This window comes from Carcharhinus amblyrhynchos, unplaced genomic scaffold (assembly GCF_965287045.1).
Source record: "Carcharhinus amblyrhynchos unplaced genomic scaffold, sCarAmb.v2.hapA scaffold_90, whole genome shotgun sequence".
NCBI classification, from domain to species: domain Eukaryota; kingdom Metazoa; phylum Chordata; class Chondrichthyes; order Carcharhiniformes; family Carcharhinidae; genus Carcharhinus; species Carcharhinus amblyrhynchos.
The window spans coordinates 748,471-764,896 of record NW_027649830.1 but is presented as its reverse complement, the minus strand read 5'-3'; the positions used below and the strand labels follow the sequence as shown (position 1 = coordinate 764,896).

At 43.0% G+C, this 16,426-nt stretch overlaps 1 protein-coding gene across 8 annotated transcripts in view; it reads right to left on the bottom strand.

Moving 5' to 3' along the window:
• Window positions 1-15,281: 15,281 nt before the first annotated feature.
• The window catches only part of huwe1 (HECT, UBA and WWE domain containing E3 ubiquitin protein ligase 1), a 273,934-nt gene continuing 272,789 nt past the window's right edge, over window positions 15,282-16,426 (bottom strand). For all 8 annotated transcript variants that reach the window (XM_080182805.1, XM_080182808.1, XM_080182807.1 and 5 more), the window contains one exon: window positions 15,282-16,289. In XM_080182805.1, coding sequence (XP_080038931.1) covers window positions 16,187-16,289 — 103 coding nt within the window. In that variant the 3' untranslated portion in view covers window positions 15,282-16,186. The remainder of the gene's footprint in view (window positions 16,290-16,426) is intronic.

Genomic DNA, 16,426 nt, shown 5'->3' with positions numbered 1-16,426 from the left:
TGGAGGCAATTCTCAGTACTCCTGAGATGGTAGATAGCCACAGTGAAGAACATAAGAAATAGGATCAGGAGGAGGCCATCCAGCCCCTCGAGCCTGCCCCGCAAGAACATTATCTCAAGCAAGTAAATGTGAGGTCCCTTTGACACACCTGGAGAAGGTGAGTGTTTATCTGTATTCCAAGCAGTGATGTTGACACAGGACGGGTTCAATGGTGCTCTCAGCTTGAGAAACAGTCTTTAAATGGACTCAGTCAGAGATCCAAATACGTAACAACTTCTCAGAAGAGCACCCAGCCGAAAACTCCTGGAGATGGCAAGTAAATACAAGAAATAGGCATCCATAGCTGACAGATCACTGTAAACCAAGCTGGGCTTTAGTTTGTGAACTAAGTTAATCTGCTCAATGAGATCACCATTGAACAAACTCGTTCTGTGTCAGCATCCCTGCTTGGATAAACACTCACCTTCTCCAGGTGTGTAAAAGAGACCTCACATTTACTCAACAGGAGTTAAAATAAAGATTCATTTATTTCAGTTCTTTGGATGGTGTAAATGTATGTGTGTAATACACAGAATGATGAACCAATGAATGGGAAAAGGGGCCATGGCTGAAAATCACTGATTAATGATGAAATAGTTAGGTTTTTGCTGGATTTATACAGGCAAAAAAAAGTATCATGTTAGAATTTTTACTTAATAAAATAACTAAAGTGATCATTTGTTTGCATTTGGTGCAATATGGTTTAAATTTTATTTAAAAAATACTTTTTTGGAAACGAACTGTATATATATAGTATATATATAAAACCTATCACCACACATGCAATGTCCTTTTTGGAAATTTGGAAATGGTCACACTAAGTGTGAGTGAACCAGCAGGGAGAGGAGTACACAGAGTGAGAGAGAGTGAAACTGGTTAACCTGGAACCCCATGGACCAAAGACTAAAGACCAAAAGTTAAGGGTTAAAAGAAACAAGCAGGAAGTCAGCTTTGTGTGTGTGTGCCTGAGAGCAGTCAGAGTCTCGGGTGTGTTAAGAGGAAGATTCAAAAAGAGAGGGAGAGAGAAATGCAAACTGCCTGTTTAAGAAGGAGTGAGTGAGGTTAGAAGGGTTGGTGCCCCCTCGTGTGGTGGAGTAGGGTATGGCAGATGATTTAATTATAGGTTGGACCCAAGCAAACAAATGATTCTAATTGCGTTTCTGTGTGAGTTCAATAATTTACTTTTACTGAGAGTTGACGATAGTGAGATGAATGCAGGGTCAAAATAAATTCTAAATTCCTTAATCTTGCCAATGATCAATGGCTGTGGTCTTTACCAATATGTGGAGATGCCGGTGTTGGACGAGGGTAAACACAGTCTCACATCACCAGGTTAAAGTCCAACCAGTTTATTTGTGAAAAAGCCACTAGCTTTTGGAATGCTGCTCCGTGACTTACCCGATGAAGGAGCAGCGCTCCGAAAGCTAGTGGCTTTTTCACAAATAAACTGGTTGGACTTTAACCTGGTGTTGTGAGACTTCTTACTGACATTATCAAGAACAGGAATCTGACAGAGATTTGAACACTGCAATTTTTGGGAAGATATTTGCACCAATCATAAAAGGCGTTACATTCTGTAAGGAGAGTTAACTATTTCAGCAAACAGTTGATTTGATTTTGTATTTTTCCGAGAATAGGAAACAAAGCAATGGCAGAGGAACTGAACAGTTATTTTACATCAGTCTCTGTGGTGGGAGACACCAGAGAGATGTCAGAGCTCCAGGAGAATCAGGGGGAACAGGTGGGTGTAGTGACCATCACTGAGGAGAAGGTTCTGAGGAAACTGAAAGGTCTGAAGGTGGATAAATCACCTGGACCGGATGGACTACACCCCAGGGTTCGAAAAGAGATAGCTGAGAAAATTGTGGAGGAATTGGTAATCTTTCACTGGAGGCAGGGAAGGTACCAGGGGACTGGAAAGTAGCAAATGTAACACACTATTTAAGAAGGGAGGGAGGCAGCAGACGGGAAATTATAGGCCGGTGAGCCTAATTTCAGTCAAAGGCAAGGTATTAAAGATGAGATTGCGGAGTACTTGGAAATGTGTGATAAAGTGACTTTTGAGAAAGTGACCAAAGAGGTGGATAGGGGTAAGGCAGTGGACGTGGTGTATATGGATTTTAGTAAGGCGTTTGATAAGGTTCACCATGGAAGGCTTCTGCAGAAAATGCAGATGTATGGGATTGGGGGTGATTTAGGTAATTGGATCAGGAATTGGCTAGCAGATAGGAGACAGAGGGTGGTGGTTGATGGTAAATATTCATCATGGAGTTCGGATTCGAGCGGTGTGCCTCAGGGATCTGTTTTGGGGTCACTGCTGTTTGTAATTTTTATTAATGATCTGGATGAGGGTAAAGTTGGGTGGATTAGTAAGTTTGCTGATGACACCAAAGTCGGAGGTGTGGTAGATTGTGATGAAGGGTGTCATAGTTTGCAGGAAGACTTAGACAGGTTGCAGAGCTGGGCCGAGAGGTGGCGGATGGAGTTTAATGCGGAGAAGTGTGAGGTAATTCACTTTGGTAGGAATAACAGATGTGTCGAGTATAGGGCTAACGGGAGGACTTTGAATAGTGTGGATGAACAGAGGGATCTAGGTGTATGTGTACATAGATCCCTGAAAGTTGGGAGTCAAGTAGATAAGGTTGTTAGGAAGGCATACAGTGTCTTGGCATTTATTGGTAGGGGGATTGAATTTAGGAGTCGCAGCGTCATGTTGCAACTGTACACAACTCTGGTGCGGCCACACTTGGAGTATTGTGTGCAGTTCTGGTCCCCACATTACAGGAAGGACATGGAGGCTTTGGAGAGGGTGCAGAGGAGGTTTACCAGGATGTTGCCTGGTATGGAGGGGAGGTCCTATGAGGAGAGGCTGAGGGATTTGGGGTTGTTTTCGCTGGAAAGAAGGCGGCTAAGAGGGGATCTTATTGAAACATATAAGATGATTAGAGGTTTAGATAGGGTGGATAGTAATAGCCTTTTTCCTCTGATGGAGAAATCTAGCACGAGGGGGCATGGCTTTAAATTAAGGGGTGGTAGTTATAGGACGGATGTCAGGGGTAGGTTCTTTACCCAGAGGGTGGTGAGGGATTGGAATGCCCTGCCTGCTGCAGTTGTAAATGCGCCTAGTTTGGGGGCGTTTAAGAGATCCGTGGATAGGTTTATGGACGAAAAGGGATTGGTTTAGGTTAGTGGGTCATTGTTTTGTAACTGGTCGGCGCAACATCGTGGGCCGAAGGGCCTGTTCTGCGCTGTAATGTTCTATGTTCTATGTTCTAAGTAGGACTGAGTCAGCACGACTTTGTCAAGGGGAGGTCATGTCTGACAAATCTTTAGAGTTCTTTGAGGAAATAACAAGAATGTTAGATAAACGAGAACTAATGGACGTAATTTATTTAGATTTCCAGAAGGCCTTTGACAAGGTGCCACATAGGAGACTGTTAACTCAGTTAAGTGCCCATAGCGTTGAGGGTAAGATCCTGGCATGGATAGAGGATTGGCTGACTGGCAGAAAGCAGAGAGTGGGGATAAAGGGTCTTTTCAGGATGGCAGCAGGAGAGGTTGAATAGACTGAGACTTTTTTCTCTGGGGCGTAGGAGGTTCAGGGGTGACCTTATAGAGGTCTATAAAATAATGAGGGGCATAGACAAGGTAGATAGTCAAAGGTAGGGGACTCTAAAACTAGAAGGCATAGATTTGAGGTGAGAGGGGAGAGATACAAAAGTGTCCAGAGGGGCAATCTTTTCACACAGAGGCTGGTGAGTGTCTGGAACAAGCTGCCAGAGGTAGTAGTAGAGGCGGGTACAATTTTATCTTTTAAAAAGCATTGAGATAGTTGCATGGGTATGTTGGGTATAGAGGGATATGGGCCAAATGTGGGCAATTGGGATTAGTTTTGGGATTTTGAAAAAAAGGGCAACATGGTCAAGTTGGGCCGAAGGGCCTGTTTCCATGCTGTAAACCTCTATGGCTAGTGGTGTGCCTCAGAAGTCAGTGCTGGGACCAAAGCTTTTCACAATTTACATTAACGATTTGGAGGAAGGAACTGAAGGCACTGTTGCTAAGTTTGCAGATGATACAAAGATATGTAGAGCGACAGGTAGCATTGAGTAAGTGGGGAGCTACAGAAGAATTTGGATAGGTTAGGAGAGTGGGCAAAGAAGTGGCAGCTGGAATACAATGTGTAAAAGTGTGGGGTTATGTACTTTGGGAAGGGGAATGGATTATTTTGTAAATGGAGAAATGCTTCGGAAATCAGAAGCACAAAGGGACTTGGAAGTCAGAATTCTCTTAAGGTTAACGTGCAGGTTCAGTCGGCAGTTGGGAAAGCAAATGCAACGTTAGCATTCTTATCGAGGGGGCTAGAATACAAGGGTAGGGATGTACTTCTGAGGCTGTATAAGGCTCTGGTCAGACCCCGTTTGAAGTATTGTGAACAGTTTTGGGCCCTATATCTCAGGAAGGATATGCTGGCCTTGGAAAGGGTCCAGAGGAGGTTCACAAGAATGATCTCTAGATTGAAGAGTTGTCATATGAGGAACGGTTGAGGACTCTGGGTCTGTACTTGATGGAGTTTAGAAGGATGAGGGGGAATCTTATTGAAACTTACAGAATATTGTGAGGCCCTGGATAGAGTGGACGTGGAGAGGATGTTTCCACTAGTGGGAGAAACTAGAACCAGAGGACATAATCTCAGGCTAAAAGGACGATTCTTTAAATCAGAAATGAGGAGGAATTTCTTCAGCCAGAAAGTGGTGACTGTGTGGAACTCTTTGCCACAGAAGGCTGTGAGGGCCAGATCACTGAGTATTTTTAAGACGGAGATAGATAGGTTCTTGATTAATAAGGGGGGCAGGAGAATGGGCATGAGAAAAATATCAGCCATGTTTGAATGGGGAGCAGACTCGATGGGCTGAATGGCCTCTTTCTGCTCCTATGTCTTATGGTCTTATCGTCTAATAATTAAACATGCAAATTTTAAGCTTAAACTGGTGAGATTGTCTGTAAGTTTAAAAGTTTTAATTGAGTAGGGATGCTTAAAAGTGATTATGATAAATCTTGCTTTGGATTAATCCAGATTAAGCTTTTTGTTAAATTTGGAGATATATTTCTGATAAAAATTGACAATGAAGAGATAATGGGATAGAATTATTCCAGAGTTTGACGTGATAATGTCATGATGTCCATCTGAGAAATCTTAACTCTGCCCCTGGTGAAATTCGCAGAGAATGATCCCACTCTGTCCCAGACAGGACGGCTCTGTGTGTTATCATAGCAGCTGTGAGACATTCAAGAACTTATTTATAGATGTTCAACATAATAGAAAATATAAATAGTATTTTAGAAAATAAAACACAGTTTAGGTGATAGCTGTGGATGAACAGAATTTTTTTAAGCGATGAGGTAGACACTAATAGACATTTAAAAACTCAGAACCGAGTTTCCTGAGTTTGGGATAATTCTGACATCAGCAAATTTGATGGAAGCAAGTTTTCTTAAAATGATGTTATTTCAGATAAAGAACAAGCAATAAAATCAAATGGAAAAGTTTGAATTTTGTTTCAAGGATGTTGTTATGTTCTCGAATTCAGTGAAAAAAAATGGAAGTTCCAGAGGCGCGGATCAGGTTATATTTGAACAAAAACCTCTCACTGCTGAGACAAACATTAAAGGCTTTTTCATTACTGGAGGAATTTTGTGGGAAGTTATGTAAAACTCGCAAATCTCTTTCTGAGAGAAAAGCAGTGATCAGCAGAGGGAAAATTCTGCAGGAGGACTGACTGCACAGGGAATAAAACATGAATCTGTTACTGAATTAAACAAAGAAGCAAGCCAAGGAGTACAAGGGCAGCACGGTAGCACAGTGGTTAGCACTGCTGCTTCTCAGCTCCAGGGGCCTGGGTTCGCTTCCCGACTCGGGTCACTGTCTGTGTGGAGTTTGCACATTCTCCTCGTGTCTGCGTGGGTTTCCTCCGGGTGCTCTGGTTTCCTCCCACGGTCCAAATATGTGTGGGTTAGGTTGATTGGCCATGCTGAGAAATTGCCCTTTAGTGTCTAGGGATGCGTAGGTTAGAGGGATTAGTGGGTATGATATGGAGGGATATGGGGGTAGGATTGTGATCAGTGCAGACTCGATGGGCCAAAGGGCCTTTTTCTGTACTGGAGGGTTCTATGATTCTATGAGTAATTAGACAGGGTCTGAAGGAGTTGAGGAATAAGGGGAGAGAAAAGTCAGAGTGTTTGTAAATACAGGAGGGGTCACTGCACCCACAGGGGCCTCACACACCATCTCTACATCAGGACTATCACCCACAGGGGATGACAACGTGTTTTAAATTTATTTAAAGAAAGATTTAATCCAGTTTTGACTAGAACCATTGAAATAGATTTCCCGATAGGAAATAATTATCGGGAAATCACAAATCGGCCTTTGAGAGCAGAAGGCAAGGCTATAAATTTAAGGATGTCCCCAGCACAGGTTCTGGTAAAGTGCACAGTCTGGGAGCGATGGGACACTCTCTCCGTGAGGCTCCAGCAGGGAGGATAGCAGTAAATGTTTTATCTGTGGGACATAGGGCTGGATCATGTTAAAAAGCAGGGCACTGGAGCGGAATCAATGCTGTAATTTTCAGTAAAGTGGTTTTCGTCTAAAAAGGATTAAAAGCAATTTACAGCAAATCCTGAAACCAAAAGAGAAAACGCTGGAAAATCTCAGCGGGTCTGGCAGCGTCTGGAAGGAGAGAAAAGAGCTGATGTTTCGAGTTCAGATGACCCTTTATCAAAGCTTTGTAAAAAGGGTCATCTGGACTCGAAACATCAGCTCTTTTCTCTCCTTCCAGATGCTGCCAGACCCGCTGAGATTTTTCCAGTATTTTCTCTTTGGGTATAGAAAGGATTACAGACCCAAGGGAGAGGGAAACAGGGACCGGATCCCAGATGGAGAAGGATCTGAGACTCCGATAACCTCCTGAGGCTCTGTCCTGAGCTTCAGCCAGCACCGCAGTCCTCACAGACACCAACTCACAGCACAGCCGATCAGTTAAAGAAGTGGGACAGAAGTTTGGCCGGGCCATTACTGGGGTGCAGGGAAAGACATACCCTTTAATAATTGGACACCAGATTGCTCAATGAGTTGAAGCATTCTCGTGTAAAGATGCCACAGTAAAAACAGAAAATGAGGTAACTCCCAGATACAGAATTCCTCTTCAGTTAGATTCTGATCAAGGAACTCATTTCACAAGAACAGTTTTGAAAGAAGTCTGTCCAATGTTGGGAGTAAGGCAGAGGTTTCACACACCATGTCACCCCCAGGGTTCAGGGAGAGGATGAATCAAACACTGGAGAAGGAAATAACTGGGCCTTGCTGCAATTTTGCTGCATCAGAGTCACTCAGGCTCCTGGAACAGGATTATCCCCGGCTGAGCTGATGACAGGGAGAATGATGCACTTCCCAGAGGAAGCAATCACAGGAAGAGGAGAATGAGAAATATTCCAGCGTATGAGGGATTTAATAGACCATCTGAAATTTCTCCAAAAGCAGGTAATCATTCAACAGCAGCACCGAGACTGGACTAAACTGGCTGGAGAAAATATTCCTAAATTGTCTACACCAGGTGATAAGGTAATGGTGAAAGTACAAAAAGGGATTAGGAACTCACTGGGTACGAACTCTTGCTGTTGTGGTTACAGATCAGACATGTATCCGTGGATAGGTTTATGGACGAAAAGGGATTGGTTTAGGTTAGTGGGTCTTTTTTTTTAACTGGTCAGCGCAACATCGTGGGCCGAAGGGCCTGTTCTGCGCTGTAATGTTCTATGTTCTATGTGTCCTGATTAGTGAGACCTGCAGCACATGGTGGAGATAAGATTCAGTTAAAACTTCATCCCAGTGAGAAAACCCAAGACATCGAAGCTGATGCAGTGACTGAATAACTTATTATACTAGAAGAAGTAGAGAGAATCTGATTAAAGCCACACGGTGCTCTGGATTGTATTACAGATTATCTGCTGGTGAAGTTATCTGAAGCTCTACACCAACAACAACAATCACTAAATATTGACTTGCACATGGCCCAGTGCAGAAGCAAGTCAAGTCAAGAGCAGGTACAAAGTGTGGCGTGGTAATTATCCAACTTTTTATTTGACTTTGACCAACTCTTGTGTCTGATCGTAAAACAGAAGTTGCAGAGACAGTCAGAATGAATGCACGTGTTTATATCGTTTTAATATTTAAGGTACAGATGCTGGCTGAAATGAAACCAAAATCTGGGGTGGTTCATCAGCTCCTGGAGAGAGACATGTAAACACTTCTCTATTTATGGCACACACACATATACAAAGATGACTAACTGGTCAAAGTGCTGTGTGTGTTCACATATTCCTATCTATTCGGGAAGAGGAATTCCTTTCTCCCTGACCTGGTCAGGGGTGATAATGGCAGATCAGATATCTCAGGAGAGTAGACAACCTGGTCATCACGTATCAGGAGAGATGTGGAGAGAGTTCCACAGCAGCAGGAAATGTGCAGGGAAGGCTGGTTATAAGAAAGATACACAATCGTCTATAATCAAAAGAAATCTTCTCCTGGTCTGATATTAAACCCTGAAACCAAAGGGAGAATCTGAAAGATCCCCGGAAGAATTTCAAGGTGAGTGATTGCTGGGTCAGGACAGCTGGATCTACCTGAGTCCAGCCAATTGTATGTGTAGTGATTGGCTCAGAGTGCTGCATCTTTATACCAGAAAACATTTAATCTAACTGCTCACATCAGAAAAGATGTGGAGAAACTTAACGTTATTGTCCAGCTGGGGTGAATGGCCATCAGGATGTCTGGATACTGTGGGAACATCAATCCCACAAGGAACTGCAATACTTTTCATGGTGATCTTGACATTGATGATACTCATCAATGTAATCAAGTGTGTCTTTACAAGACAGTCCAAGTCCACAGAAGGGAGAGCACCAGTGATGGCAGTGGAGCAAGGAAGGATACAAAGGGACCAGTCATCCTCCAGGACATAGGAACAAGTATTGGGATACTTCTGTTTAGTAGCCTTATCCTGGACTAGCCAAGAGCCAAAAGCAGGGGCTAAAGGAGGAGTATAAAACACCATAAAAGGCCCTCATTTTGAATTTACTATAATAAGTAAACTAGATTAAGATGAAGATTACAAGGTGCCTTATATATAGAATAAGGATTTTCCATATGCCTAATGCAATATATGCAAAGATATTGTCTTTATAATTACAAGTTAATCAAATAGAACCTTAGAACATTACAGCACAGAAACAGGCCTTCTGCCCCTTCTTGTCTGTGCCAAGCCATTTTTAGCCTAGTCCCACTGACCTGCACTTGGACCATATCCCTCCACACCCCTCTCATCCATGAACCCGTCCAAGTTTTTCTTAAATGTTAAAAGTGACCCCGCATTTACCACTTTATCCGGCAGCTCATTCCACACTCCCACCACTCTCTGTGTGAAGAACCCCTCCCTATTATTCCCTTTAAACTTTTCTCCTTTCACCCTTAACCCATGCCCTCTGTTTTTTTTCCCCTAGCCTCAGTGGAAAAAGCCTGCTTGCATTCACTCTATCTATACCCATCATAATTTTATACACCTCTATCAAATCTTCCCTCATTCTTCTATGCTCCAGGGAATAAAGTCCTAATCTATTCAATCTCTCTGCAACTCAGCTTCTCAAGTCCCGGCAACATCCTTGTAAACCTTCTCTGCACTCTTTCAACCTTATTAATATCCTTCCTGTAATTCGGTGACCAAAACTGCGCACAATACTCTAAATTCAGCCTCACCAATGTCTTATACAACCTCATCATTACATTCCAACTCTGATGCTCAATACTTTGATTTCTAAAGGCCAATGTTCCAAAAGCCCTCTTTACGACCCTATCTACCTGTGACGCCACTTTGAGGGAATTATGTATCTGTATTCCCAGATCCCTCTGTTGTACTACACTCTTCAGTGTCCTACCATTTACCTTGTATGTTCTACCTTGGTTTGTCCTTCCAGAGTGCAATACTTCACACATCGGCATTAAACTCCATTTGCCATTTTTCAGCCCATTTTTCTAGCTGGTCCAAATCCCTCTGCAAGCTTTGAGAACCTTCCTCAGTGTCCACTCCACCTCCAATCTTTGTATCATCAGCAAATTTGCTGATCCAATTTACCACATTATCATCCAGATCATTGATATAGATGACAAACAACAATCCCAGCACTGACCCCTGCGGCACACCACTAGTCACAGGCCTCCACTCAGAGAAGCAATTCTCCACTAGCACTCTCTGGTTTCTTCCATTGAGCCAGTGTCTAATCCAATTTACTACCTCTCCATGTATACCTATCGACTGAACCTTCCTAACTAACCTCCCATGAGGGACCTTGTTGTTGTTGAATTTGTTGGTGTTTTTCATTGTTGAGGTCGTTGTTGAATTTGATGTTTGCAGTGTTGAGGTTGTTGATGGTGTTATTCCAGTGTTTGGGTTGTTGTTGGATTTGTTGGTATATTCACTGTCGAGGTTGCAGTTCAATTTGTCATGTTTTCACTGTTAGTGTTGATATTGAAGGCGTGTTTTTCAATGGTGAGGTTGTTGTTGAATTTGTTGGTGTTTTTCAGTGCTGAGGTTGTTGTTGAATTTGTTGGTGTTTTCAATGTTGAGGTTGTTGTTGAATTTTTTTGGGTTTTTTTAATGCTGAGGTTGTTGTTGAATTTGTTGGGTTTTTTTCAATGCTGAGTTGTTGTTCAATATGTTGGTGTTTTTCAGTGTTGAGGTTGTTGTTGAATATGTTGGTATTTTCAATGTTGAGGTTGTTGAATGTGTTGGTGTTTTCAGTTTTGAGGCTGTTGTTGAACGTGTTGATGTTTTCAGTGTGAGGTTATTGTTGAATTTGTTGGTGCTTTTCAAAGTTGAGGTAGTTGAATTTGTTGGTGTTTTTCAGTGTCCAGGTTGTTGTTGAATTTGCTGGTGTTTTTCAGTGTCCAGGTTGTTGTTGCATTTGTTGGTGTTTTTCAGTGTCTAGGTTGTTGTTGAATATGTTGGTGTTTACAACGTTGAGGTTGTTGTTGAATTTGTTGGCATTTTTCAATGCTGAAGTTGTTCTTGAATATGTTGGTGTTTTTCAGTGTTGAGGTTGTTGAATTTGTTGGTATTTTCAGTGTTGAGGTTGTTGTTGGATTTGTTGGTGTTTACAATGTTGAGGTTGTTGTTGATGAATTTGTTGGTTTTTTTTCAATGCTGAGTTGTTGTTGAATTTGATGTTTTTCAGTGTTGAGGTTGTTGTTGAATATGTTGGTATTTTCAATGTTGAGGTTGTTGTTGAATGTGTTGATGTTTTCAGCGTGAGGTTATCGTTGAATTTGTTGGTGCTTTTCAATGTTGAGGTTGTTGAATTTGTTGGTGTTTTTCAGTGTTGAGGTCATTGTTGCATTTGTTGGTGTTTTTCAGTGTCCAGGTTGTTGTTGCATTTGTTGGTGTTTACAGTGTTGAGGTTGTTGTTGAATATGTTGGTGTTTACAATGTTGAGGTTGTTGTTGAATATGTTGGTGTTTACAATGTTGAGGTTGTTGTTGAATATGTTGGTGTTTACAATGTTGAGGTTGTTGTTGAATATGTTGGTGTTTACAATGTTGAGGTTGTTGTTGAATATGTTGGTGTTTACAATGTTGAGGTTGTTGTTGAATTTGTTGGTGTTTTCAGTGTTGAGGTTATTGTTGGATTTGTTGGAGGTTTTCAGTGTTGAGGCTGTTGAATTTGTTAATGTTTTTCACACTCATCGATCTCCCTCTGCTGACTCTGCGTACGACACTTTCACTCAGGCAATATGGTGACACAGTGGTTGGCACTGGGACTGGTTACGGTAAATATGCAGGGTTGTGCTCTGGGTGGGATCATGTTCGGTGCAGACTCAATGGGCTGACTGTCCGCCTGCACTATAGAACAGTACAGCAGAGGACAGGCCCTTCAGCCCCTCAATGTTGAGCGGAGCTTTGTCCAAAACCAATATCTAGCTATCCCACTCCCTATCATTCTGGTGTGCTCCATGTGCCTATCCAATAACCGCTTGAAGGTTCCTGAAGTGTCCGACTCCACTATCACAGCAGGCAGTGTATTCCACACCCCAACCACTCTCTGATTAAAGAACCTACCTCGGACATCCCTATATCTCCCACCATCAACCTTATAGTTATGGCACCCTCGTAACAGCTACATCCACCCGAGGAAATAGTCTCTAAACGTCCACTCTATCAATCCCTCTCATCTTATAAACCTCTATTAAGTCGCCTCATCCTCCTCCGTTGTAAAGAGGAAAACTCTAGTTCCCTCAACCTTTCCTCATAAGACCTACCCTCCAAACCAGGCAGCATCCTGGTAAATCTCCTCTGCACTCTCTCCAATGCTTCCACATCCTTCTTATAGTGAGGTGACCAGAACTGAACACAATATTCCAAATGTGGTCTCACCAAAGTCCTGTACAGTTGCAGCATAACCCCACAGCTCTTAAACTCAAACCCCTGTTAATAAACACTAACACACTATGAGCCTTCTTCACGGCTCTATCCACTTGAATGGCAACCTTCAGAGATCTGTGGATATGAACTCCAAGATCTCTCTGTTCCTCCACATTCCTCAGAACCCTGTAATCTCCATTCAAGTTTGTCCTATCAAAATGAATCACCTCGCACTTATCAGGATTAAACTCCATCTGCCACTTTTCAGCCCAGCTCTGCATCCTATCAATGTCTCTCTGCAGCCTACAAGAGCCCTCCACCTCATCCACCACTCCACCAATCTTGGTGTCATCAGCAAATTTACTAACCCACTCTTCAGCCCCCTGTTCCAAGTCATTGATAAAAATCACAAATAGCAGAGGACCCAGCACTGATCTCTGTGGTACACCGCTGGTAACTGGCCTCCAGTCTGAAAATTTTCCATTCACTACCACCCTCTGTCTCCTATGAGACAGCCAGTTACTTATCCAATCTGTTAAATTTCTGACACCTCCTTGCTCTCTTCATGAGCCCCCTATAGGGAACTTTACTAAAATCCATGTATATAACATCCACTGCTCTACCTTCACCTACACAGTTACTTCCTCATTTAAATTTCCAAGGCAAGACTTACCCTTCACAAATTTGTGCTATCCCGGATTAAACTGCAAGTTTCCATATGTTCTACTCACTAATTTCCCCTGGCTGGACTTTCTCTATATCATACTTACTCACACTCACCAATCTCCCCCTGCTGATCAGCCATGATCAAAATGAATTGCAGAGCAGTCTCAAAGAGCTGAATGTCCTACTCCTGCTTCGAGTTTCTATGTAACGTGACTGTTTTCACAGAGGTCACAGATCTAGTAAACCAGGGTGCACACATTGGAAAGGGTAACGAGTGACAAATAAAAGGCATTCCGGATTCTTGCAAGTGGATAAATCCTCAAGTCCAGTTGAAATGTTTGGTGGGTTCACAGAGGGGCAAAGGGGATGTCCGATAGTTGGCACTTTCACCGCCGTTCCACCCCATTTCCCCGCCGAGTCTGCCCTCTGACTGGCAACAGGACAGATACAGACGACACATCGCAAGCAGACTGCCAGCTGCATACCCACTCCAGCCACTGCATCCATGGGAAGGGATTGAGATGGTGCAGAAGAGTATGGCGAGGACGTGAAAGAGACACTGGTCTTGGGGTCAGCAAGAAGAGAGAAGGGAGATTTAGTTGAGTATATGACGTGACTATGCCTTTAAGAAATGCATTTTTAGCATGTTCTTTGCAGTGACAAACAGACCTTTTTTTTGTTATTGGCCCCAAGCTGTCCGAGTTGATGTCCTTTTGAGTTTTATTTTAAATCTGGGCCTAATGCAATGTTCTTGAATGTTATGACCTTTTTTGAATTGTTGGGGGAAAATGATTGACAGGTCAGTGGGAGTGTTTTTCCCAACATGGAAAATCCAAGAGTTACTTTCAGAGAAAATCCAAGAGTTTTCAGAAAATCCAGGAGTTACTGGTTTGGACACCAGGCTGAAAACAGTGTCTATGTTTCTCTCAACAATATTGGAAATCCTGCCGGCTAGTCAGAAGCTATTTGGACTGCAGACTGGAAGTGGTCTCTCTCACCTCTCTGGTGTGAAGATTTTTCTGTTGGACGTTTGTTCACCAGAAGCTTTAGCCAGCAGTTCATGTGAGTGCCTCAACATGTGGCAGGATCTCCAGGACGGGGGTGTCGAGAGTTTCAATTCTTCATCCAAAGGACTAATTCACAGTAGGTGTTGGAAAGCTGCAAGATCCAGCATCATGTGAGCATACTTACGTCCTGTGCTAAGCCTGAAACGAAAGCGTTTGTAGGGGTGTTGGAATAGTATTTTTAGTTGTTAATGTATACACAATATCACGGATGGTTTTTTTGTTTGTAATTGGTAAAAGTTATTGCTAATTTTCTTTCTATGTGTTAACTGTGTTCTTGCAAAATACCTTGCAATTTCTGACCTGGTTTGTTACAAGCGTCTATAATCACAAGCGCTTGAAATTGTGGTAAAATACTTCACCCAGAGGGTGCCGGGAATCTGGGATTTGCTGTTTGAAAGGGTGGCTGAGACAGAACACAAGGTCACTGCTTTTAAAAAGTACCTGAACGTGCACTTGCAAGTGCCAGAACCTGCAGGACTACGCAGAGGTGGAAAGGGGGGAGATTAGGCTTATAGCCAGTGCAGACACATGGGATAGTGTGGCCTCCCACCTGTGCCACACATTTCTACCCCGTCACTTTGCCATCTCTCAGCAGCCTCTCGACATCCTCCAGCACAGAACAACAGACTAAAAACATTTTTCAAACTAAACCTTTAATGAATCTTCTTTGTATAGTTTTTTCTCCTTTGTTCAAAGCACTAATGGGGCAGAACAGAAACCCCCTCCCTCCCTCCTCACCCTCCCCTCTCGCACATTTGGATATCAAGACAGGCAAAAAAAGGACAGAGGCCGCATTGGAAATTGGGAGATGGGTAGCAGAGGGTTCCTCATTTCTCTCCCTCCTTTTTTCTTTAAAACATTCAAATGTTGAAGTGAATCAAACCAGCTTTTTTTATTTATTCCAGAATTTTCCAAAAAATCTAAACGAATAAATATGAAAAAAAAGCATGAACTTGGCTAATGACTTTTTTGCACATATTTTACATCTTTAAGCTTCCTTCCTCCCCCCCTCGTATGTTGCCCCCCTCCCTCCCCACTCTGCCCCTTCCCCCCTGTCGTGTCACAATTTGTTTAATTTGTCTAGTGCCTGGTGTGTGTTTTGACATCTGATTGAAAGAGGGATGGGGGGCTGCGGAGGGGATCCAGTTAAAAGCTAAGGCCTTGCCATGATTCACAGATATAACCCTCGACCTTTCGCCGGGGAAGTCTCTCCATGCTCCAATGCTGAACAGGGTGGGTGGGGCAAGGCGGGGTGGGGGAGGGTGGAGGAGGCATCTGTGGATCAAAACTTTTCTCATATTTATTTACATCTTCAATATTTGCAACGGATTTAGAGATTCCGAAACAGGAAAAGAAACGAGACGAACAGCAGAGTGGGGGAAAAAAAACGTGAGGTCGGAACAAGTGGTTTCCATAACTGAGCGAGCAACACTGGAGCCAATTATTTCCACAATGGAATTCTCTGTCATTTGTTTCTTTAAAAAAAATCTTTTATCCGCCTCCAATGTGCAAGTTAAGACAACCTAAGGATAGTGCGTGCGCAGACATTTGTGTGCACACATACATATTCACACACACACAAAATGATACAACCTAACAGATGGATGGAGGAGGATGGGGAGGGGCAAATGTGGGGAACGGAGTGGGGGGAATGAAAGAAAACCATTTTTTTCTCCAAAGTCAGTATTAATTCTTTCCCCTTGTGCGAAGCTCTCACTCTGTGAACACCCTCAGCGCAGACAGTGCCTTTCCGTAACACATTTTCTCTTTTAAAGCAAGTCTACTAGGTCAGTCCGAGGAGAGCCAAGTTATGCACATTTTACAGTCTCGGTTCTTTGAAAATAAAATCCTCCCCTTTTGTGTGCCGCCGCTGCCTTTCGCTTCTCAATATTCTTCCCGACCGTCCGCCCGTTCCTTCCTTCCTTTCCATCCTTGGTTTTGTGCAGCTTCAGGCAAGTCCAAATCCTTCCGAGCACTCCTGTATGGCGAGTAGCAACATGTGGCGCAGCTTCTCATAGCTCTCGTACGCTGGGAGATCCAGCTGGTTAAAGCTGAAGAGGTTTAAGGAAAGAATTTTCAAACAGAGGCGGTGAGGTTTATTTCACAATTCAAATTTTAACCAGCGACTCTGGAGAGATTTGAACCTGGAACTCCAGAGCTACTGATCTAGGTTTGCAGTTTACCAGTT